The sequence below is a fragment of the Triticum dicoccoides genome, chromosome 5A (genome assembly GCF_002162155.2).
Source record: "Triticum dicoccoides isolate Atlit2015 ecotype Zavitan chromosome 5A, WEW_v2.0, whole genome shotgun sequence".
In the NCBI taxonomy this organism is placed as follows: Eukaryota; Viridiplantae; Streptophyta; class Magnoliopsida; order Poales; family Poaceae; genus Triticum; species Triticum dicoccoides.
Genome location: NC_041388.1, coordinates 292,766,615 through 292,792,684, shown reverse-complemented (window position 1 = coordinate 292,792,684; position 26,070 = coordinate 292,766,615). Strand labels below are relative to the sequence as shown.

The 26,070-nt window shown below is 46.4% G+C and overlaps 1 protein-coding gene across 1 annotated transcript; it reads right to left on the bottom strand.

Annotated features, from left to right (window-relative positions):
- Nucleotides 1-15,026: 15,026 nt before the first annotated feature.
- Nucleotides 15,027-22,050, bottom strand: LOC119301095 (CCR4-NOT transcription complex subunit 10-like). The gene is made up of 6 exons (XM_037577989.1): nt 21,668-22,050; nt 20,394-20,480; nt 18,740-18,916; nt 18,064-18,150; nt 17,921-17,992; nt 15,027-17,193 (listed from the first exon to the last, which is right to left on the bottom strand). The coding sequence occupies exons 1-6, from the start codon at nt 21,851-21,853 to the stop codon at nt 15,343-15,345; spliced, it is 2,460 nt and encodes an 819-aa protein (XP_037433886.1). The 5' UTR covers nt 21,854-22,050; the 3' UTR covers nt 15,027-15,342.
- Nucleotides 22,051-26,070: the final 4,020 nt, after the last annotated feature.

The following is a 26,070-nucleotide window of genomic DNA, read 5'->3' as shown; positions in this document are numbered from 1 at the left end:
GGCATTGGATCGGTGACTTGTTGGATGATATTCATCATGAGACAGTTATAACCTAGGGCGATACAGCACTAGCTCCAGTTCATCGATATAATCTAGGCATGTATTTCGTAAATAGTCATACGTGCTTTATTAAAAGAACTTGCATGACATCTTTTGTCCTACCCTCCCGTGGCAGCGGGGTCCATATTGGAAACTAAGGGATATTAAGGCCTCCTTTTAATAGAGAACCGGAACAAAGCATTAACACATAGTGAATACATGAACTCCTCAAACTACGGTCATCAACGAGAGTGGGCCCGGTTGTTGTCACTCCGGGGTTGTCGGATCATAACCGTGGTAGGTGAGGGAGTCCTGGATTAGGGGGTATCCGGACAGCCAGACTATAACCTTTGGCCGGACTGTTGGACTATGAAGATACAAGATTGAAGACTCCGTCCCGTGTCCGGATGGGACTCTCCTTGGCGTGGAAGGCAAGCTTGGCAATATGGATATGTAGATCTCCTTACTTGTAACCGACTCTGTGTAACCCTAGCCCCCTCCGGTGTCTATATAAACCGGAGGGTTTAGTCCGTAGGACACAATAACAACAATCATACCAGAGGTTAGCTTCTAGGGTTTAGCCTCTCTGATCTCGTGGTAGATCTACTCTTGTACTACCCATATCATCAATATTAATCAAGCAGGAGTAGGGTTTTACCTCCATCGAGAGGGCCCGAACCTGGGTAAAAACATCGTGTCCCTTGTCTCATGTTACCATCCGCCTAGACGCACAGTTCGGGACCCCCTACCGAGATCCGCCGGTTTTGACACCGACATTGGTGCTTTCATTGAGAGTTCCTCTGTGTCATCATCATTAGGCTTGATGGCTCCTTCGCTCATCGTTAGCGATGCGGTCCAGGGTGAGACTTTTCTCCCTGGACAGATCTTCGTATTCGGCGGCTTTGCACTGCGGGCCAATTCGCTTGGCCATCTGGAGCAGATTGAAAGCTACGCCCCTGGCCATCAGGTCAGGTTTGGAAGTTTAAACTACACGGCCGACATCCGTGGAGACTTAATCTTCGACAGATTTGATCCCTTGCCAAGTGTGTCGCACTGTCACGATGGGCATGATTTAGCTCTGCCGCCGGACAATGTTCAGGAGATCGCACCTGCAATCGCTCCGACCTACAATTCGGAGCCAACTGCCCATCCAGGGACGGGTGGTTGAACCCCGTCATGAAGGCCGCAGCCTCGATGGTGATCGAGCCGAACACAAACCTTATCCTTCGCGAGGCCCGTGACTCCACATTGTCGGACTCTCCTCCGGACTCTGAACCATCCGCGCCCCTGCCAATCGAATCCGATTGGGTGCCGATCATGGAGTTCACCATCGCGGATATCGTTCAGCACTCGCCCTTCGGTGACATACTGAACTCACTAAGGTCTCTCTCCTTATCAAGAGAGTCCTGGCCGGATTATGACCGGCAAGATTGGGATGCGGACGACGAAGAAATTCGACGCCCACCCACCACCCACTTCATAGCCACTATCGATGATTTGACCGACATGCTCGACTTCGACTCCGAAGACATCGACGGTATGGACGACGATGTAGGAGACGAACAGGAACCAGCGCCTACAGGGCACTGGACAGCCACCTCATCTCACGACGTATATATGGTGGACACACCCAAAGGAAATGACAACGAGGAACGGGAGGACGCAGCGAAGGATCGTTCCCTTGAAAAGCAGTCAAAGTGGCGGCGCAAGCGCCGCTCCAAACCCCGCCTCGACAGAAACAGCAGTCATACAGACCCAGCAACAGAGCAGGGCGAGCCGGCGGACGACGAACATGGTATCAAGCAACCGTCCGAACAAGGCAATTTGGATAATCAAACCGAACAACCCGTCCCCAGCGAAGATAACAGTCTGGATGACCTCACGCCGGACAAGTTCCTGGAGCAGAAGAACCTCCATAAAAGGCTCGTCGCCACTGCGCATAGCCTGAAAAAGCAGAAGCGGAAGCTGAAGACTGCGGAAGATGCACTCAGAATCAGATGGAGCAAAGTACTCAACACCGCAGAAAAATATGGCGGCAGTCGCCACACAAAGAGCTACCCGAAGCGAAAGCTATTGCCCGAATTTGATAAGGAGGCCTCAGAGCCCCCAATCAAAAAACAAAGCAGCCATTTGGTCGGATAGACGACCTCACGGCCAACATAGAGCAGCACACGGCGCCGCACACAAGCCGGCACGTGATCCACACGAGGACTCGCATCAAAGAGATGGCCCAACCAGATCTATCTACGGGCCAAGAAAGCACACTCTGGCAAGCAATGCACACAACAAATATCCGAACACCACGGCTCACCCAAATACAGGGGTGCCGCACACCCCCTATGTTTCACCGATGAGGTGCTGGACCATGACTTTCCAGAGGGATTCAAACCCGTAAACATAGAGGCGTACGACGGAACAATAGACCCTGGGGTCTGGATTGAGGACTATATCCTCCATATCCATATGGCTCGAGGAGACGATCTGCACGCCATCAAGTATTTACCCCTCAAGCTCAAATGGCCAGCTCGGCACTGGCTTAAAAGCCTCCTCGAAAACTCCGTCGGAAGTTGGGAAGAGCTCGAAGACGCCTTTCGGGCAAATTTTCAAGGGACTTATGTCCGACCGCCGGATGCAGACCATTTGAGTCATATAACTCAATAGCCCGGAGAGTCAGCCCGAAAGCTTTGGAACAGGTTTCTTACTAAAAAGAACCAAATAGTCGATTGTCCGGACGCCGAAGCCTTAGCAGCTTTCAAGCATAGCGTTCGAGACGAATGGCTTGCCAGACACCTCGTCCAAGAAAAGCCGAGAACAATGGCAGCATTAACAAGCCTCATGACCCGCTTTTGCGTGGGCGAGGACAGCTGGTTAGCTCGGTGCAGCACCAGCGACCCAAGTACATCCGAAGTCAGGGATGGAAACGAAAAATCACGACGCAGTAAAAATAAGCGCCAGAATAAAGAAGACAGCCTGAAGAGCACGGCGGTAAACGCCGGATTCAGCAGCTCTCGGCCAGATCAGCAAAAGCCGCCCTCCAAAGGCAACAGAGACGAACTGTCCATCCTAAACAAAATTCTGGACCAAATATGTCAGATCCATAGCACCCCCGATAAACCTGCAAATCATACCCACAGAGAATGTTGGGTCTTCAAGCAGTCCGGCAAGGTCAACGCCAAACACAAGGGGCAGGATACACCAAGCGAAGACGATGAAGAGCCTCGCAAACAAAGCACGGGGAACAGAAGAATTCCCACCAGAAATCAAAACAGTAAACGTATTACACGTGATAAAGGGGAGAAACAAAGTGGCACTCCTAGAGAAATATGCCCCAGGGCCTATCACCGCGGAGTTCTGCCATTGGTCGTCTCAACCGATCACCTTCGACCATCGGGATTACTTGGCAAGTATCCGGCGTGCAGGATGGGCTGCCTTGGTATTAGATGCAACAATTGACGGATGCCACTTCACACGAGTCCTGATGGACGGCGGCAGCAGTTTAAACCTGATATATCAGGACACAGTCCGCAAAATGGGGATAGACCCAACAAAAATTTGCCGCAGCAATGCTACCTTTAAAGGAGTAACGCCAGGCCCAGAGGCTCATTCCAAGGGCTCCCCGCTACTAGAGGTTATATTCGGCTTTCCCGATAACTTCCGCAGCGAAAATTTAACCTTCCACATTGCTCCGTTCCAAAGTGGCTATCAAGCACTACTCGGACGTGAAGCTTTCGCTCGTTTTAACGCAATACCGCATTACGCTTCCCTCACGCTTAAGATGCCCGGTCCACGCGGCATCATTATAGTAAGTGGAAATATTGAGCGCTCCTTGCGCGCCGAAGACAGCGCGGCTGCCTTGGCAGCCGCACACTAAATGGCCTCACCAACTAAAGCATTTGACAGGTTGTTAAGACCACGGACGCGGTTAGACAAGTCCGGTGCAGCTATATGTAATTAATACAGGTTTGATGGCCACACCCCTATTACAATACAAGGGGCTCAACGCGCGCGAACAAGTGGCAATCAGGCTCAATTTTACTCATCTTCAATTGTACATGGTTTTTTTAGTATACCTACCTTTTTGGATGACAAATTTTCAACTAAGTTCCTCTCTTTTACAGATGACCATCATGCTACACCCATCCAGGATACGGCACAACAGAGACACAGGCGCAGACTTGCAGCAGGGACCCGTTCCAAGGATTCTTTTTAGATTAAGACCCTGCGTAAACCTTTTTTATTGTCTCTTGTTGATACACATCCCTCGGATTCTCAGTACAATTGAGAAGGATGCTGACGTCTTGGCATGTGGCCACGTCAGAATAATGCATGTACCTGGACACCATGGGCTTACTACAAAGGGCATTGTTTAGGCCCGGTTTACACCATAAAGACCGAATACCTTAGGGAGTGTTCGGCGTCGCGAGTTTAGCCTTATATGCATCAGCTCCGAATCATGTCTTTGGTCAAATGTTGGGTTTGCCCGGCTCCTGTGTTTTGTTGCCTTACGTTTCGCTCTATCGGCTAAGGCGGCACCAGGAGAACTATTGCGATTGTGCCCTGGTTCATCCGGACGAGCACCTCAGTAGAGAAAGCCGAAAACTGACTGTCATGATATAGCGTGAGACTGGTCAACCACTCGATGACCTATCGGAATCTTCGGGATTCCTCCGCCTAAACGAAGGGCCGTTTCCCGGCCAGGCATGTACGCGCCCTGAAGTCGGATGAGTGCGGAGCCACCAGGGGCTATATAGTAGCCCCACTGTCAAACTCCTCTGGCTAAGTGAAAGTGTTAAAGCATTATAGTCCGGTTGCCTAGTTCGCTGCGCTATCACCTCCTTAATAGGACCAAGACGTTGGATTAAGTGCGAAAACGCGTCTTCTGCGAACACCCCCGCATTATATGCGTGGGGGCTGAAGCCGACGACTGCAATCTTTCAGGTTATATACATATATATGTAAACGGCCGCACAGGAGGCATCATATTACTTTTGGGCAAAAGTATAAATACAGCCTTGATAAATTCAATAAAACATTGTTTTTACAATGGGAATACATGTCACTCAAACATAATATTCTTCGAGCACTGGGCCTCTATCGAACGAGTGCCTTCAAGAACTTCTTCAAAATAGTGCTCGGCAGCCACTCGGCCTATGGCCGAACCCTGCGCCGCAACAGTGGTGGCATCCATCTCCGCCCAGTATGTCTTGACACGGGCAAGGGCCATCCGCGAGCCTTCTATGCATGTTGACCTCTTCATCGCATTAATGCGCGGCACTGCATCAAGGAACTGCTGCACCAAGCTAAAATAATTGTTCGGCTTTGTCCTTTCCGGCCACAGATGATCTACAACAGACCTCATGGCGAGTCCGGACAATCTATTTAGCTCGGCCCATTCGGCATGCTGATCAGTCAATGGAAGTGGACGCTCTGGAACGTTAAATTGCGACCAGAACAGTTTGTCCACTTCACGATCTGTTTGATCTCAGAAGTATTCGGCCGCATCGACAGCGCTCGCCGCCAAGTCCAGATATGCGTCTGCCGAACTCCACAGCCGATCCGGAGGGGCATACCGAGGATCTCCAAACTTCCTCCGCAGCATAAAGGGCTTCCCAGCCACAATATCCCCGGCTTCATGCAGTTCCTCCTTCTTTGCTCTCATTGCAGAGCGGGTGTCTTTGGTCGCCATCGTGGCCTTTTCCAGGTCCATCGCCTTCGCCCAGTTTTCTTCTTCAAGAAGCTGGCAGCGGTCGGCAGTGTCTTTCAACTTTACAGTCATCTTGGCCATTTTTTCTTTGGTCCCGCTATGCGCGGCTTCTCGGCTCTTAACTCTTCGGCCGCCTTCAAAGCGGCCGCATTATTACTCCTTGCTTGCTCCTTGGCTCGGGCAAGCTCCGCCCGAAGGGTCTCCATGGTGGCAGCTCCATCTGCAGTCACAACATATTAAAGATACTGGCATCACGCTGCTCTTACTATGTGACATTCACCAGAAAAATCACCTACCCTGTGCCTCGTCGAGCCGCTTGTTAACAAGCTCGATGTCGGCATCCGCCGCATCCAGTTGCCGCTTTAGTTTGGCAAACCCATAAGTCCGGCTAACCACCGGAGCTTCAACCACCTGCACATGAAGGCGGTCTGTTTATTACTTGGGACTACGATCCTCTGTTTGTCGCCGTTCTCGATGACAAACAGAGTCTCGGGGGCTACTATCTACACAGGGCACACCTAAAAATGTGCGGTACTATCACAAATATATATCATTTCACGTACCTCAAAACCCGTCAGTAGACTCACAAAGGCTTCATGCAACCCACTTTCGGCGGACGAAATCCTTTCAATCACCGTACCCATCAATGTACGGTGTTCTTCTGAGATAGTTGCTCGCTCTAGCAGATCCCTCAGTGCGTCCGACCGCATACCAGACGGTGCCGGATTCTTTTGGTTGCTCTCTTCAAGATCCGGATACTGGGCACTTCGGGCGACCATAGGATTATCTTCTGCCCTCACCTGATCCGGCAAGGCCCTCCGTGACGACACTTCAAGGTCGCCCACTTCTTGAGCGGGGGAGTCCGGGGGAGGCGTTTCGCTCTCCATCATCTCCGGAAGAAGATCCCCCGAAGACGAGCTCTGCTGAGAAGGGCTAAGTTCCGAACTGCAAGATAAAAGCTTCGGTTATTTTCCTCAGAGGTAAGGTAGTATATCTTCACTATTAAAGTACTTTTTGATTACTTACAGCTCGTTAGAGGGCTGATCCCCGCGCGGACTTTGTGCGGCAAGAGCACCCTCCAAGGCAGGACCCTCTGGTGGAGATTTCTTCTCCCGTTTGGAAACCTCGGTTTCCGGATCTTCAGAGGTAGTCCTCTTCCTTCCCCGGGGAGAGAGAATGTTAGATTCCTCCCCTTGGTTATCCTTCCTCGCGGAGGCGCTCGTTCCCTCGGTCGGAATAGGTGGCGGTGGAGGCCCGCTTTCGCCCTCGTTATTCCCCCCTTCATCTTCCTTTGAGGGCACCAGGCAAGGTGCTGGCTCGAGCATCTTCTCCAGCACCGGATTGTCCAAACCTTCAGGAAGGGGGGCCGAACACCGGATCATCTTCGCCTTTGTTATCCAGTCCTGGTCAAAGAGCGATTCTTCAAAATGATGTTATGATAAATAAAAGACAGTGTGTTCGGCTAGAGGATTACTTACTTGGGCCGCGGTGCGGTTGCTGCTCAGGCCCACGTCCTTGGTGGTGTCCGGACACTCTATTTGGGGTCCGAAGAACAACTTGTACATCTCTTCATGCGCCATGCCGAGGAGATGTTGAATAGCTCGCGGTCCTTCCGGGTTGAATTCCGACATGCGAAGGGGCCGGCGTTTACAAGGCTGGACTCGACGAACCAGCATAACTTGCATTACCATTACTAGACTGAAATCTCCCTCGAAGAGATCTCGAATGCGGCTTTGCAGTATGGGCACGTCCTTGGCCGGACCCCAGCTCAGCCTCCTGCTAATCCATGACATCAGTTGTGGTGGAGGGCCCGAGCGAAGAGTAGGGCCAGCTACCCACTTGGCACTTCGGGGAGCTGTGATGTAGAACCACTCCCATTGCCATAATCTGGACACCTCTGGATAGGAACCCTTCGGCCATGGAGCGCCAGCAATCTTGCTTATTAATGCGCCTCCACACGCTGCCTGCTGCCCCTCGACCATCTACGGCTTCACATCAAAGGTCTTGAGCCACAGGCCGAAGTGAAGTGTAATGCGGAGGAAGGCCTCACAGACGACAATAAATGATGAGATGTGAAGGAGGGAATCCGGGGCTAGATCGTGAAAATCCAGCCTGTAATAGAACATAAGACCCCTAACGAAGGGATCCAGAGTGAGGCCTAGTCCTCGGACGAAGTGGGAGACGAACACGACGCTCTCGCTGGGTTCGGGAGTAGGAATGACCTGCCCTCGGGTGGGCAGCCTATGCGAAATTTCAACGGTCAGGTATCTGTCCTCCCTCAAGTTCTTGATGTCCTCCTCCGTGATGGAGGAAGGCATCCACCGGCCTTGAAGGCTGGATCCGGACATGATTGAAGGTCTGAAGCACCTAACCTGGGCTTTGGGTGTTAGAACTCGAGGCGGGGGAAGGATTCGATTGAGCACGGGAGGGAAAAAAGTAAAAGCCTTGTCCCTTTATAAAGAGGGTGGATATCAAGCGTCCTCCTCGTGGCCGTTTGGGACTTGCCTAAAATCTAGAAGTCCTAGACACGATTGGGTTACCCACGTCTGTATTGATGAGAATCCCGTAATAAGGGGACACGATCTCTGCTTCGACAAGACGTGCCAAGGAAACCGCCTCGCAAAACGCGCTGATGTGGGACAGTAAAAAATGATTCAGGCTTGGTTGTGGTGTGATGTCGCTGTAGAATACGTCAGCAGATTAGATTTGTGAAAATATTACTCTATGATGGTATGTGGGACTTGTTTTGCAGAGCCGGACACGATCCTCGTGTTCAAACATCTTATATGAAGTATTCGGAGGAGGAACCCGCCTTGCAATGCCGAAGACAATCTGCGCACCGGACTCATCGTCATTGACGCCTGGTTCAGGGGCTACTAAGGGAGTCCTGGATTAGGGGGTATCCGGACAGCCGGACTATAACCTTTGGCCGGACTGTTGGACTATGAAGATACAAGATTGAAGACTTCGTCCTGTGTCCGGATGGGACTCTCCTTGGCGTGGAAGGCAAGCTTGGCAATACGGATATGTAGATCTCCTTCCTTGTAACCGACTCTGTGTAACCCTAGCCCCCTCCGATGTCTATATAAACCAGAGGGTTTAGTCCGTAGGACACAATAACAACAATCATATCAGAGGCTAGCTTCTAGGGTTTAGCCTCTCTGATCTCGTGGTAGATCTACTCTTGTACTACCCATATCATCAATATTAATCAAGCAGGAGTAGGGTTTTACCTCCATCGAGAGGGCCCGAACCTGGGTAAAAACATCGTGTCCCTTGTCTCCTGTTACCATCCACCTAGACGCACAGTTCGGGACCCCCTACCCGAGATCCACCGGTTTTGACACCGACAGTAGGTGACTATAACTTGCAAGATCGGATCTAAAACATGGATATAATGATGAATTCATAAACGGTTCAGATCTAAAATCATGGCACCCGGGCCCAAAGTGACAAGCATTAAGCATGGCAAAGTCATAGCAACATCAATTTAAGAACATAGTGGATACTAGGGATCATGCCCTAACAAAACTAACTCGATTACATGATGAATTTCATCCAACTCCTCACCGACCAGCGAGCCTACGAAGGAATTACTCACTCCCGATGGGGAGCATCATGGAATTGGCGATGGAGATTGGTTGGTGATGACGAAGAACGAAGATCCCCCTCTCCGGAGCCCCAAACGGACTCCAGATCTGCCCTCTCGAGGAAGAACAGGGCTTGGCGGCAGCTTCGTCTCGTGGATCGCGATAATTCCTTCTCCTTGATTTTTTTCTGGAAATGTGTGAATTTATAGTATCAGGGGGGTCGTCTGCGAGGCCACCAGGTGGGTACAACTCACCTGGGCACGCTAGGAGAGGGGGCGCGCCCTGGTGGGTTACGCCTACCCCGAGGGGGCTCTCTTGTGGGTTTTGGCTCCAGAAATTCTTATTATTGGTATAAAAAATCCTCGCAAAGTTTCGTTCCATTCTGAGAACTTTTATTTCTGCACAAAAACAACACCATGGTAGTTCTGCTGAAAACAGCGTGAGTCTGGGGTTAGTTTCATTCAAATCATGCAAATTAGAGTCCAAAACAAGAGGAAAAGCGTGAGAAAAAGTAGATACGTTGGAGACGTATCAGTACGTAGGAGGAGGCGGTGCCTAGCTACGGCGAGGTTGTACACTCGGATTTACGAGTTCAGGCCCCTCTCGGAGGAGGAAACAGCCCTACGTCTCGATGCCGCGGAGGATCTATTGATTGGAGTGTTGTGTTACAGGGGGTGCGACCCTTGTGCTAGAGGGGAGGGCTAGCTTATATAGAGTACGTCGACCCCTCATAGCTCTCAGTTACACAGGGGTTCAATGAGAGAATAAAGTCACTTACATTACTGGTAACGCCCGCGTTTAATGATCTTTAAGGTGACGGAGTGAGTGTCCGACCGTCGCCATCCAGGGTGACTCTAAGTTTTCTGTCCATTGAGTGGATTCTTGTCTTCCGAGTGAATGACGTTGGTCGATTGGAATTGGGATACCCGAGTGAATCTCATGTCGAGTGGGTTGCACCCTATGATGATTCCAGACGGTATCTTCTTTCTATCTTCGTAAGCATTGGCCTCTTGTGTGGTGTCCTTGGGTAGGGCGTATAGGTTAGGCCCAAGACCCTACCCTAGGTACATGTCATCGTCAATAGACCCTGGGGCATAGGTTTCACTAGAGGCTTCTCTCTTGATGGCAAATAATATGGAGGGGTGAACAAATTATTGTCGAGCAATTGATAGAAAAGCGCAAAGTTATGACAATATCCAAGGCAATGAGTAAGTAATATAGGCATCACGTTCGTGTCAAGTAGACCGACTCCTGCCTGCATCTACTTCTATTACTCCACACATCGACTGACTCCTGCCTGCATCTAGAGTACTAAGTTCATGGAGAACAGAGTAATGCTTTAAGTAAGATAACATGATGTAAAGGAATAAACTCAAGCAATATGATGTAAACTCCATCTTTTTATCCTTGATGGCAACAATACAATACATGCCTCGCCCCCTACTATCACTGGGTGAGGACACCGCAAGATTGAACCCAAAGCTAAGCACTTCTCCCATTTACAAGAAAAACCAATCTAGTTGGCCAAACTAAACTGATAGTTCGAAGAGAATTACAAAGATATCAAATCATGTGTATAAGAATTCAGAGAAGATTCAAATAATATTCATAGATAATCTGATCATAAATCCACAATTCGTCGGATCTCGACAAACACACCGCAAAAGAAGATTACATCGGATAGATCTCCAAGAACATCAAGGAGAACATGGTATTGAGAATCAAAGAGAGAGAAGAAGTCATCTAGCTACTAGCTATGGACCCGTAGGTCTGAGGTAAACTACTCACGCTTCATCGGAAGGGCAATAGAGTTGATGTAGATGCCCTCCATGATCGAATCCCCCTTCGACAGGGTGCCGGAAAAGGCCCCAAGATGGGATCTCATGGGAACAGAAGGTTGCGGCGGTGGAGAAGTGTTTTCGTGGATGCTTCTGGTGTTTTGGGAATATATGTGAATATATAGGAGGCGGAGCTAGGTCAGGGGGTCACCGAGGGGCCCACAAGGTAGGGGCGCGCCGTCCACCCTTGTGGCCACCTCGTGGCTCTTCTGACTTGATCTCCAAGTCTCCTGGGTGTCTTCTGGTCCAAGAAAAATCATCGCGAAGGTTTTTTCCGTTTGGACTCCGTTTGGTATTCCTTTTCCGTGAAGCTAAAAAACAAGGAAAAAAACAAAAACTGGCACTGGGCTCTAGGTTAATAGGTTAGTCCCAAAAATAATATAAAATAGCATATTAATGCATATAAAACATCCAATACAAATAATATAATAGCATGGAACAATCAAAAATTATAGATACGTTGGAGACGTATCAATGAGTAGGTAGTTCTCTCTCAAAAAATGAATGGTGGAAGTGCAGGCACATTCTGATGGCTCTCCTCAATGAGGAAGAAGGGATGGAGGGTTATATATAGCCTCCACACAAAAGCCAACCGTTACACACTTTTGACCCATTTCGGTGGCACCGATCATAAAACTCGGTGGCACCGATCTGTGTAAAAATATGAACGTTAGGAATCTCGGTGGGACCTACCGGAACAACTCGGAGGGACCGATGTGCAGGGGCTTAGGGCAAACCTCGTCTTGGTGGCACCGAGTGCATCATCTCGGTGGGACCGAAGTGAAGCAATACAGCAATAGAATTGGTCAAGCCATCTCGGTGAGAACAATTGCAATTCTTGGTGGGACCGAAATAATTGCAACAAGCAACAAAGAGCTGGCAAGGGTATGAATTGTTAGGGTTTTGGCAGTGGCTTAGTCCAGATGAACTCGGTGGCTCCGGGTAGGAAATATCGGTGGGGCCGAGTTGGAATTTAGGGTTCAGACATATTTGGGTAGAGCAAGTGGCTGAGGGTTTTGGAGCAATATCACTCAGCACTTGAGCAAATAGATCATTAAGCAACACCTCATCCCCTTTTAATAGTATTGGCTTTCCTATGGACTTAATGTGATCTTGGATCACTTAAACAAAAGTGTAGAGTCTTGAGCTTTTGCCAATCCTTGTCCTTAGCATTTTGAGGGGTCCACATCTCTTGTCCTTACCATGCCAATTACTGAACATCCTGAAATATTTATCTTGAATGGACATTAGTTCAATGAGGTATATGTTGTTATGAATTACCAAACCCACCAGGGGATTAGTTGCACTTTCAGTGGCGCTTCTCGTTTGAGTTTGTCTTCTGGGCTCCAATCATCCTCGAGTCCATCCATCTGTGCGTAGTCGACGGAGCTCCGGTGTAAATTCCTGTCGCCTCCTTGGGACGGAGAGGTTAGGTTTTCTTGTCGTGCGTGCGCGACGGCGAGATTTTGTGTCAGTTGCTTCAGCTCTATTCAAGGGTTTAACGGGAGGACTGTGGTTCCAAGGCGTTGGTCCTTAGGGGCACATGCGCGAAGACTTCCCGGTTGTCATTGAAAAAGTCAACTCGACTCCGATAAGAGAGCGGCGACGAGGGGCGTTGGCAGCTCGTTCTAGCAGCAGTAGTGGTCTTTTGATGGTCTAGAGACCTCGGTGTTATTTTTATTATGTTTGAGGTGTTTTGTAATTCTGATGATTTTTTATAATAGATCCGGATATTTTTCACAAAAAAGAAGATGAAGAAGCACTTGGTTTTAAATACTCCCTCCGGTCCTTTTTACTCTGCATATTAGAATTTCTCTGAAGTCAAACTTCACAAAGTTTGACAGTATTTATATGAAAAAATATCAACATCTGCCATGCTAAAGTTATACAATATGAAACTTTAAGTCATGACACATCTATTGATATTGATTTCAGATTGTGAATATTGGTACTTTTTTCTATAAAGTTGGTCAAACTTTACGAGGCTTGACTTCAGTCAAATCTTATATGCGAACTAAAAAGGACCGGAGGGAGTACTACCAATTGTGTCTCTGAGATTTATAATACTATCAGTTTTGTCTCATTGTTCAACATTGTTTTACATGGTGGGGCATATTGGTGCAACCTACATTCTTTTTTTCTTTATTTTAACTAAATAATTGCTCGTGTGTTTCAACTTGATATAAATAGTCTAGTACGTTAGCACATTATTTACCTGCACATATTAATGTGGTTGTGTAAATAAAAGTTTGAAACCCTACCAGTGATTTACCTACCTAAATAAAAATTACTTTTTTAGGAATAAATAAAAATTACTTATTTTATAAGAACTTATTGGCTTATCAAAAAAACATTTTTTGGTAAGTCAATAAAAGTTGAGGAAAAACCGGTGAAGAAAATCAGAGATAGAGAAAGGGAGGGGGGTGGAACCTTGCATCAAAAGGGTTTCCACCCGCTTTATATTATAAAAGCACACATCCGAACATCCAGCTCGCTGGGGCCGCAGCACAGATAAGCTCAAAAGAAGACAAAAGAAAATGAAAGAGAAATAAATGTAAATGCCGACACCGGCAAATCAACGAAGAAAGGAAGACCGGCAACTGCTGCACCCTCCGACGAAGTACCACCACGCTCCCAGCATCTCGAAGCGCCTCGCACCAAGCAGCACCTTCAAGAAGGAATGCGACGCCGCCACCGTTGTTGCCCGAACAAGTTCCAGGGTTTCCCCCGGTACGCGAGGGATGATGGGGAAGGGATATATCCGACTCCCCTCAGGAAGGTCCGATGGCGCTCGCAAATGTCACCGCGTCGGTGCCGGACAAGCCGACAAGGATTTCTCCCGATCCACAACCACCACCATCACCCCAGGCACTTCGAGATGCACCACCCCGACAGCCGCCCACCAGCCTGTGCCACCACGGTTACCGGACAACCCCGCCGCCTCACTGGAGCTGCCAACACGAGGCCTAGATCGGGCAAGGGGACCCCGGCCATGGGAGCAACCACAACTCGACCAGGGGGAGGGGACAACCTCCACCATCAAGGAGGGGACAACCTTACATCTTTATGAAGTAGTATAATATTAGTAGAGATTACTACAGTTCTTGCTAACGCTGATTTGTAAAGCATCCATCTCTGAATTTATATGGTAGGTTACCAAGCCGACGTAAAAGATCATCCACCCATCGGATAACACAAAACATTGTCGTTTGTCTTTATGAAACATCGTTGAAATGTCATATAACCATATAAGGTCTTTATGATGTTTGTAAATCATATTGCTCCATTTTCGAAGAACCCTGCCCTCAATCGATCCACGACTCTTATCTCGAGCCCCAGTTCTAGACTTGGCCAACCTAGATTCGGGGCAATTGGTGTTTGCTCCATAGCGAAGCATGCATAACTCTATACTCAATTGGAGCTCGTATATGGAAATTTTCATGGCCCATCAAGGTGAGTTCCCAACTTCCAATCCGTGAATCTACTTACGCACGTTGTGTTCATAGATTGTTGAAACCAAATGATGACATGTCGCATGCTCTGAAGTAAACTAAACATGTAACATCCAAAACATGCATTATTATTTTTGTTGTCAAGTACTCCTTATAAATGGGTTACATGTTTCAAATTACCATCAAAATTGCCTATAACAATTTCCAAAGATTCTAAAAATTGTCAGATACGTGTAAGGTATGTTTAAACTCCTGATGCGTCGCTACCATGACAATGTTTTCAGTGTGTCCTGCCGTTGCAACGCACGGTTATATAAACAGAAGAAAAACGTTGGGGAAAAGGGTGCAAAAGTATGTTGTGCTGGGAAACCAGAGTAACACAGCTGTGAAGTGACGCTTCGAGCAAGAAATGCACCGAAATATATACTGAAGTTCTTTAGATTCTGATGCCTTTTGCACATTTCTTTCCTGAATAAAGGAACATCAGAAGGTATCATCATTTCAGTCCAAAGAGGGGCTCTAAAACTCGAGTAACACAAATTACACCCCTGAATCTGGGAAAGCTAAAGAGGGGACAGGGAGATCTAAAGTTCTTTTTCTTATGTATGGTACACAGGAAAACGTTACGATCTTTCAGGATGATCATCCACATGGGGTCGGGTCCAACTCAAGAAATGGCAATTATCAACTATTGATAAATCATCAAAACGAGGCAAGTCTTATCTGCTGGCTGCTACACTACTGGTCTTAAATCTCACGTTTCTGCACCTTCTCAACTTGCCAATAGCTTCTTGCGCCTTCCCCTGCAGAAGATCCACATAGATGGATGCTAGCAGTGCCCTAGGGCTGTTGGGCAACATTGCAAAACCACGGCTCACCAGGTAGTTGGCCTGCTCAAGCTCTCCCTGCACTGCAGCAGTCATGCCAAGGTCAACATACAGAACCCCACAGGCTTCCTCGGGCTTGAGAGACATTGAGTGCTGAGATTCTTCTGAGGTAAGTTTTGTCATGGCAGGAGTGACTGAATCCTCGCCATCGCTGTCTTTCTCAACAGGGGCCTTTTCACGATTCTCAACACTGTAGGGCAACTCAATAGCATTGTCATCTCTCAAATAAACAGTTAACTGATCAACAGCCTCCTTTAGCCTGTTCAGCAAACATAAAGCTTCAGCTGCATATACATGGCCAAGGAATAAGTACATCCTGGAGCAGTCTGGAACCTGCAACAGTGAGTTGGCAATAGACAAAGCTTTCAAGGGATTCTCAAGACACAATTCGACGAACGCCAGGTCCCCCAGGATGGCTTGTCGAATTTTCAGGTTCTCTTTTCTAATGATGTCATCATACATAGCAAGAGAGCTCTGCAAAGTGGCATTCAAGCTCGCGGCTCCCTTTTGTTCTCCATTTGCATTAGTTGTTGGACCAGAGTGGACTTTGGATTCCACACTCATTGTGCTCTGGCCTGAACTTTTCTGGCATTGTGACCCTTGGTTGCACTCTGTATCTGAAATCGCCATTTTTTTCTGCTCAGAAGCATCCATTAATAGTTGGGCGTTGAGTAGACACTGTCTAGCAAATCTGAGTGATATCAAATTTCCATGTTCACCTGAACTCCCAAAATCTGATAAATGACTTCCTGAGTTCACCGGACTGATAACTAAATGGCGCCATTTCCCTGACCCCACAACATAAATTTCAATCTCATCTTTGCATGAAGTAGCACCGCTTGCAGTGAGGAAGCCCATTTCTAGAGCTAGCAGGCTACACTCAGCAAAACGGAGCCAAAAGAGGGGCCGATGGTACAAGAGCGGCATGGCCTCACGAAAACAACGAGCTGCTAACAGTGGTTTACCACACATCAAATGTTGGATCCCACAGTTGTATGATATCAGACAAGATTTGTCTTGTGATAGTGCAGACAGCTTCAATGGTTTCTCTGAGCGAAGAGATAAGCTGTATTTCAGTGCTTTGCTGAAGCACAATACTGATGTATGGTTGGATCTCTGCTGATGGAGTATACAACCAAGATTGTTGTAGAACATGGTTAGCATTACTGGTTCAGTCCGATTATTGGGGGTGCTCAAAAGCTTCACAGCCTTCCGATAATTTCCTCGGGCATACTCTAGCTGAGATTTCAAGAGAAGCTCTGTAGATGAATCCCTACCACGAGCCATGTTCATTAGAACTTTGAGTTCTCGCTTGGCAACCTTCAGGTTCCTTGTGAGAAGTAGAAGCCGGACCTTGTAAATTTGTAGTCTAACTTTCAAATCAGCAGCTGTGGCAGCAAGATCAGCTGATGCCCTCGAGAACTCATTTAAGATAGGCCTGCCCAAGTGATTTCCACCATCCAGAGTAGAGTAAAAAGATTCAAACTCCAGTGTATCATCCGAAAAACTTCCAACTGAAAGAATCTCAGATCCACCAGGACAAGTATTTGAATCAGAATCTGGAGGCGTGTTACTTTTTGCAGGTTTCAGTTGAGCAGGTTGCTGCTGAACTGTGCTAGCAATTTCATTCTGGTTCCCTGTATTAGCTACTCCAAATGATCTTTCCAAGTACTGAATGACATCCTGCAAAAACAGAGAGATGAACAAAGTTCCATCTAGACAAAAGCTATGTTGCGACTTGGAAAGGAAATGCTAACAAATGCTATTGCTTGTCATACAAGTTAAAATCACAAATTAATCTGATAGTACTGAGCTCAAGAATTCTAGTGCAATCAAAGGGAGAATATAATCTCAATTATTCCCAATAAAATCTAACAGACAAAAGGAACTCAATGATCAGCCACCCTAGGTCTCTGATTCTCTCCTCTCTTTAGTTTTTCATTTACCAGCAACAATCCCGTAATAGAGTATTGTCATACTGGCAGTGTCAGTGCACGTTTTGTGTATATCAAAAATGCATGTTATAGCAGGATATACTGGCACAGTGAAGTATATAGGGACAAAGTAGAGTAGACAGTATTGAGCCATTGATCATATCACGTTAAAAATAGTACTCCGTCCAATCCAAAATAAGTGTCGCAGCTTTGAACTAAGGTTACTTATTTTGGATCGGAGGGAATAATAAATTGGCATGTTATTTTGCTATGTTAAATCTAACGTCATTAGTTTACTGTCACGCCAATTTGCTGTGTCATAAGGAGAAGCTACGACTAGTGAAACATTTTAAGGGACATCCTTTGACAAAATATCACAGGCTACAAAGAATAGTTGGAAAGAAATTACTAGTTCAATGGAGCCAGCCGTAGATGTCAACTGAAGGTTGTACTGTGGTGAAGGGGGAAAAACTTACCGCGGCTTTTGATGCATCTTGCAAAGCTAATGTAATATCCAATAACAGAAAACATACATGAAGAGCAGTTGTCTGCAGCAGCGAAGAATGATTAGGGAAAGTAAAAACATTTAGCTTATAAGCTAAGAAATAACGAGAAATACCTCATCAATAGGTTCAATATTTCGGTACAATGGCTCCAAAACAGACAGTGCAGATTCATAATCATGAAGATGATGAAGGATAAGAGCCTGCAAATTTAACAAGTTCATTATCATATTCATCAGCATGTCTTCAGCTAAAGCTTACATCAAGGAGTATGCATAAAGCTTGAATTGGCAAAAACATTACTAACTAGATGATACCCCGCAGCCCGCGCGTTGTCGCGGGAACCTTGTTAAAACAAATGCATAAATAGGTGCTAAACACAACTAAAACTAATGCAAAAGCAAATGTAAGAGTGCTCTCGGTTTATATTTTGAAACAATAGAAACATATGAAGCATGTGAACAAATGTTGAATAACAGAAACTTTTGGATGATGCGAATCATGAACTAAATAAATTTGCTTCAACTGTCCAACACATATACAGTCTATGACCACACAAATTAATGCCAAAATTCAACTTATGCCGAGGTGGCATGATTGATGGACAGATTAGTACAAAAAAGTAACTTATGACCACATGCATGACTTGATGATGTGGCATGGATGCTTGGAGAGGAAAAATAGGTAGTGGGTTGCAACTATTTATGAATAGAGGATAGAGGATAAATGAAAGCCGCAGATAAGATATCCTAATAATCAAACAATTACATTAACTGAAACAAGAGATCGTACAGTGTTGAATGTTATTATGGTTGTGTCAAACTCATCTCCATAGGCTGTTGCATTATGTGCAGCAGAAATCAACGGTGCAATGCCACTGCCTCTTGGTTCAGAAGAAGTATTGTTCCCTACCCCATTGGCAGAATCAGCTTGTTCTCTAGATGCACAGGCAAGTTCATCGCTTCTTATCTGAATGCATGTATTAGTACAACATTAGAACGAAAGCAGTAATATAGTACAATGAAATGACACAGCAACTCCAAATTTGCAGTTGGGTTCAAACGGACAACAGAGAACATTAGCGTTTGTTAATGATTAAGCATGAATATGTGTTTCAACATATAATAAGATGTCTCTCAAAAAAAGAAGTCTAAACATCATTCCACACCAAGTGATCGAAACAAACAGTTAGAGAGTAGTCACCACAGCATTTTAGCGCATGTATTGACATGCAAACAGTCAAATATAGTCAGTTACATGTGGCATTTGAATGACAAGAAGCACACAACTCAATAACTGAGGGCCTGTTCGAAAGTCCTCCAACTTCCCTAAATACTTAACTCCTACTCCTCCATCCCGACTCCGGCTTCTCACGAGAAGTTCAATACGTTCAGTAGCGCTAAATCAAGTCTCAATCCAGAGTTCAAGACCATGGGCTGGTATAGCCCAGTTAGATGTGTAGACTGCATCTAGCCCGTCGGGGAGGAAAGAAAAAATGGGCTGCAGGCCCAGTTTGGAGGGAAAGACATGGACAGAGGGCTTGCACGAACCGGTGCAGAGGAGTGGGGCATCGGCGGCGTGTCAAGGCTAGCACTAAGAGGCCTAGAGCGTGCTGTTCGGCTGGACCACGGACGGGCGGACTCCGGTGGAGTGGCGGGCGGTGCGGCGGATTGCCCGGTAAGCCACATGAACTTCTTACAATCTTGCATACTGTTTGGATTCAACATTCATGGACTGGGGTCGCGATCCGTGCACCGACCCAGCTCGACCCTACATCGTTCCTGACCCTCAATCTGGGTTGATCGACCCCGGGACACGGGACGGACCTTCAACCCGCGAACCAGGCCACTATGACCAGGAGTAGGAACCTGGGGTCTTGATTGCAGCGCACAAAAAACTTAAACCATAAATCATGGACGTTTAGAATACACACATTCACTTGGTACAAATTATGCAACAAAAGCATCCGTGAATATGAATACAGAGGGATGTTTATTGTGTACAGTTGTACCTATACTAGACAGAAGCACATATGTTTGCATCTATGCATCACTGTTGTTTTGTGAACCAATGCACATGACACCTAAAACTCTTCAGTACAAAGAAATGTTAATCTCTGGTGACAAAGATTGAGTGATATCCCAAGGCAGTGTACAAGCAGAAAAAAAAAGGTAAAGATGTAGAACAAAATGAAAATATGAACAATAGAAGTCGCTAATCACACATGACAAGAAAAAAAATCACTAATGTGACTGCCTTTCTGCCACTTGATGAAACTATTCAAGGTTGATGATTTCTATTCCTGACTGAGTCTACACATGGAAAATGAAAACGAATCACATGTATCAGAATACCAGAGCCACTAAAGCATTTCTATTCCTAACGGAGTCTAGATGTGTTTCTACTACCAGGTCTGAACGGCAAATCAGTATGGAGATTCACTAACCTTAACATTGCCAAGAATCTCAAGCAACTTTTTTGGATCAGGACAACCATCCACAAACGATTCTGCGATAGCCATATTATGAAGGACCTGAAAATTGAACATTGTGACATCAGATGCAACACAAAAAAACATGACAACCTATCATTTCTTCCTTGGGAGACAATATAATCACTACAGAAAAATGTATTGGCTAGGACGTATACTCCTACTACGTACCCTCACAGGTCATGGGTTAATCAGCTATAATCAGCTTAAAGGCCGGGTAACAGCCAGATTAAAAGGCATTAGCAAACAGAGATACAGTGCAGCAGTGGCTGTGTGAACAATGGCGGATGAGTTTGGATGGTTCATGTATTGGATTCAGAAAATGTGTAGTCGCATTGTTGCTCACTGTTCTGCGAATGTCTAGGTCTGAAGTCTAAACATTACTGATTATTCACTTGCTGCTCATATAGTCATATCCTGAATACTGTTGTAGATACATTGGTCAGTGAATTAATGTTGACAGTTCCATTGTATCCAGCCAATGTACGCCAAGTAAGGCCCATTCACATACTACAAGGAATACATATAGAACTACAAATTTAAATAAACAGAACAGTTTAAACAAACCATCGTCTATACTTCAAGAAATGTGCTACAACATTACTAACTAAAATCAGGGAAATGAGAAGCACTCCCACGCCCAGTAGCAAGCCCTGTTGGTATTCACATGCACCACCTAACACCCACGTCCACATAACCGTTGATACACACAAAATACAAATGGATACCAATCCAACACCAACACATTAAGATGCTATCAACACAAAATACAAATGGATACCAATCCAACACCAACACATTAAGATGCTCGTGAGCCATGTGACGATCACATACACGATAGCAGTGTATAGACAGGCATCAGGTATAAGCAGCACACAATCACACAACCAAGATGCACCCAACCGCTTACAAACATATGCAGGCTCGCCGCCACCCACCGAGAGAGGATGGGAGAACCATGCGGACAGCTACAACAAGCACACCGCACAATTCATGTGCAACATACACTGAGCAAGCATATAAGCACAGTGAGTGGTGACAGAAACATCAAGCAAGCAATACTAAAAAACAGCCTTCGCTGAGCAAAACATGCCGCCACGAACCCGGCGAGATACAGGATTTGCTATGTATATTCAGTTAATGAATATGTAAAGCAATCACAGAGCATCCTAACTCTCCTCGCTTTTAGACGTATATAGGGAAGCAAAAGCAGAGATCCAATCGCCCACCTTGGGGTCACCCTCCTTCTTGAGCAGGAGCTGCGCGAGCACATCGGCGCACTCGGCGTACCGGCGGCTCTGGAACAGCACGGCGGCGTCCCTTGCCATAGCTGCCGTCGCGGAGAGCGTCCCGTCCTCCTCCACCCCGGGCTGTGGCTGGGGCGGCGGCGCCTCCTTCGGCGCCGCGGGCTCCATCTGCCAGATCTTGCACGAACGGCGGCTGAATCGGGAGCGCGGGTGCGACAAGCGGACGCCCGATTCGCGAGCCGACGCAGCGAATTGGACCACTGGCGGTAGGGTTTGGAGTTGGGGAGGGCTAGGGTTTGGACGCGATGGCGATGGGAGACGCCAGAGCGAGGGAGGGGGAGGGGGGAGGGGGCCGAAATCGACGAAGGCGATGGATAGAGAGAGAAGAGGGAGTTGCTTTCCTCTCCTGATTTGTTAGTTTTCACGATACTGCCATTTCGAGAGGGGCCGCCTACCTGATTCATGTTGGGGGTTTTTTTATAACAGTGATTCACCCTGGTTTGTTGGTCCGCCAAATTAATCTTTTCAATCTCAAATGCATTTTTTTTCTACCACTCTCTGCACATTGTCGTGGCATATAAAAAGTCAAGCATGGATGGTTGGAAGCCCTCATTCTAAAATAGAAAAGCCCCCGACTCCCCTGCCGCCTGCCTCCTCCCTATCGCCTCCTAGGCCCTCCCGTCGTGCGTCACTCTGACGTCAGCGTCCACCCACCCGCCGCCAGTCGCTCCGGCTCCGGCGGCGACCGCTCCCCTGCTGCGTGCCTCTTCGGCCAGGGCAACCCTTCCCCCCTTGCTAGGCGCTCGGTTTCTTCTGTTCCAGATCTGTTCGCCATGGCTGGCAGTCCGTGCTCCGTGACGTCCTCGTTCCACGGGGAGCGGCCTGTCGTCTCGGACCTTGGCATCTCGTCGGCGTCAGAGGGCTCTGCTGCGGAGGAGGCTGTCGGCGGGGGTCCGTCGGAGGACATCTTGGCGGCTCCATCACGCAGGATCGCCTCATGGTAGGAAGCCCCTGCTTCAAAGCGGTCACTTCGGAAGCACCGCCGCGAGGCGGGGCAGACAGAGGTGGTGGTGCGTCGCAGCTCGCCGCCTCGGAGGGAGGTGACGCCAGAAATCAGGGGCTGGTGCTTCAAATGCTTGGAGAAAAGACACTTCTTGAAGGACTGTACGAACAAGGTCGTCTGCCTCTGGTGCGGGCTGCCTGGTCATGTCGCCAGTCAGTGCAAGCGGCCCCTGATACGTCTCCATCGTATCTACTTTTCCAAACACTTTTGCCTTTGTTTTGGACTCTAACTTATATGATTTGAATGGAACTAACCTGGACTGACGCTGTTTTCAGCAGAATTACCTTGGTGTTGTTTTATGTGCAGAAAGCAAATATTCTCGGAAAGTCTTGAAACTCCATGGAATACCTTAGAAAGAATAATAAAAAATCCTCGCCAAATATGAAGACCAGGGGGCCCACACCCTTTCCACGAGAGTGGGGGGCGCCCCCCCCCTAGGGCGCGCCCCCTACCTCATGGGCCCCTGGAAACCCTTCGACGCCAACTCCAACTCTATATATTTGTTTTCGAAGAGAAAAAAATCAGAGAGAAGAAATCATTGCGTTTTACGATACGGAGCCGCCACCAAGCCCTAAAACCTCTTGGGAGGGCTGATCTGGAGTCCGTTCGGGGCTCCGGAGAGGGGGATTCGTCGTCGTCATCATCATCAACCATCCTCCATCATCAATTTCATGATGATCACCGCCGTGCGTGAGTAATTGCATCGTAGGCTTGTTGGACGGTGATGGGTTGGATGAGATTTATCATGTAATCGAGTTAGTTTTGTTAGGGTTTGATCCCTAGTATCCATTATATTCTGAGATTGATGTTTCTATGACTTTGCTATGCTTAATGCTTGTCACTAGGGCCCGAATGCCATGATTTCAGATCTGAACCTATTATGTTTTCATGAATATATGTGAGTTCTTGATCCTATCTTGTAAGTCTATAGTCACCTACTATGTGTTATGATCCGGCAACCCCGAAGTGACAATAATCGGGACCATTTCCGGTGATGATCATAGTTTGAGGAGTTTATGTATTCACTATGTGCTAATGCTTTGTTCCGGTTCTTTATTAAAAGGATGCCTTAATATCCCTTAGTTTCCAATAGGACCCCGCTGCCACGGGAGGGTAGGACAAAGATGTCATGCAAGTTCTTTTCCATAAGCACGTATGACTATATACGGAATACATGCCTACATTACATTGACGAACTGGAGCTAGTTCTGTGTCACCCTATGTTATGACTGTTACATGATGAACCGCATCCGGCATTATTATCCATCACTGATCCGGTGCCTACGAGTTATCCATATACTGGTTTACGCTTATTTACTTTCCCGCTTTTACTGTTACAATCACTAAAAAATACCAAAAACATTACTTTTGTTGTCTTTACTTTTGTTGTCGCTACCACCACTATCATATTACTGTGCTACTAAACACTTTGCTGCAGATACTAAGTTTCCAGGTGTGGTTGAATTAACAACTCAGCTGCTAATACTTGAGAATATTCTTTGGCTCCCCTTGTGTCGAATCAATAAATTTGGGTTAAATACTCTACCCTCGAAAACTGTTGCGATCCCCTATACTTGTGGGTTATCAAGACCTTTTTCTGGCGCTGTTGCCGAGGAGCATAGCTCTATTCTTTGAGTCACTTGGGATTTATATCTGCTGGACACTATGAAGAACTTGAGAGATCCAAAAACCAAGATCTATCCCTCAACTACGAGGGGGGGTAAGGAACTGCCATCTAGCTCTGCACTTGATTCACCTTCTATTATGAGTAAGTTAGCGACACCTACACCTGCTTCTGCTATTCATTCCGATATGTCGCATGTTATTGATGATGCCACTTCTACTATGCATGATACTTATGATGAAACTGCTTCTATGCCTGATACTACTGTGCCCCTTAGTGAATTTCTTGAAGAACAAATTGCTAGGGCTAGAGAAAGAGAAATTGACGAAACTGAATACGATGATGATAGTGATGATGAAAATATGCCTGTTATTCCTGAAGGTTATCTTTTTGATAAAGATGCTTCTTTAGCTATTTTAGCCTACAAAGACAGATATGAGCTTAAAAGGTTATTAATTAAATGGAACAAAGAATCACTTAGAGATAAAATGAGACCCGACCCTGCTTTTGCTACTTCACCTATATATGTTCCTGATAAAGATTATGAATTCTCTGTTGATCCTGATATAATTAATTTGGTTGAATCTGATCCGTTTTATGGCTATGAATCTGAAACTATTGTGGCACATCTTACTAAGTTAAATGACATAGCTGCCCTGTTCACTAATAATGAGAGATCACGTTACCTCTATTTACTTAAAATATTTCCGTTCTCATTAAAGGGTGATGCTAAGATATGGTTTAATTCTCTTGATCCTGGTTGTGTGCATAGTCCCCATGATATGATTTATTACTTCTCTGCTAAATATTTCCCTGCTCATAAGAAACAAGCTGCTTTAAGGGAAATATACAATTTCGTGCAAATTAAAGAGAGTCTCCCACAAGCTTGGGGGAGGCTTCTCAAGTTACTTAATGCCTTGCCTGATCATCCTCTTAAGAAACCTGAAATACTTGATATCCTTTATAATGGACTAACCGATGCTTCCAGAGATTACCTGGATAGTTGTGCTGGTTCTCTTTTCAGGGAAAGAACACCAGATGAAGCTGAAATTCTATTGAATAATATGTTGACAAATGAAAATAATTGGGCACCTCCTGAGCCAGCTCCCGCTCCAATTACTGAGCCTATTCCTAAACCAACTCCGAAGAAGAGAGGTGTTCTATTTCTCAGTCCCGAAGATATGCAAGAGGCAAAGAAATCTATGAAAGAAAAAGGTATTAAAGCTGAAGATGTTAAGAATTTACCTCATATTGAAGAAATACATGGTCTTAATATACCGCATGTTGACGAAGTATATGATCTTAATCCTTTATTCATTGAAGAACCTCCCGATATCCCGACACAGGTAGTAAAGGTAAATTCTCTCTATAGATATGATAAAGCTGAAGTCCCTCCTCCTAAAATTGCTAGTCCGTGCTTGGATGAGTTTGATGACTTTATGTTTAAGCAAGACGACTTCAATGCTTATTTTGGTAGACAATTAAAAGAGAATGCTTATAAGATTAGATGCTTGGGTGATTATATGGCTAATATTAGAGGTGAACTTAAACTTGTTAGCAAACATGCTTCGATGGTTACCACTCAAGTAGAACAAGTACTTAAAGCTCAAAAGGAATTGCTCCATGAACTGAATAGTAAGACAAATGATTATGTTGTTAGAGTGGCTACTAGAACTGGTAGAATGACTCAGGAACCTT

What these genes read in the sequence shown, in the direction of transcription:
- LOC119301095 (XM_037577989.1), bottom strand. Translation starts at nt 21,853, where the DNA reads ATGGAGCCCGCGGCGCCGAAGGAGGCGCCGCCGCCCCAGCCACAGCCC. An exon ending in AGATTCTTGGCAATGTTAAG is followed by an intron (nt 18,917 to 20,393) that starts GTTAGTGAATCT and finishes ACATGCATTCAG; the next exon opens with ATAAGAAGCGATGAACTTGC. An exon ending in AAGATGCATCAAAAGCCGCG is followed by an intron (nt 17,194 to 17,920) that starts GTAAGTTTTTCC and finishes CTGTTTTTGCAG; the next exon opens with GATGTCATTCAGTACTTGGA.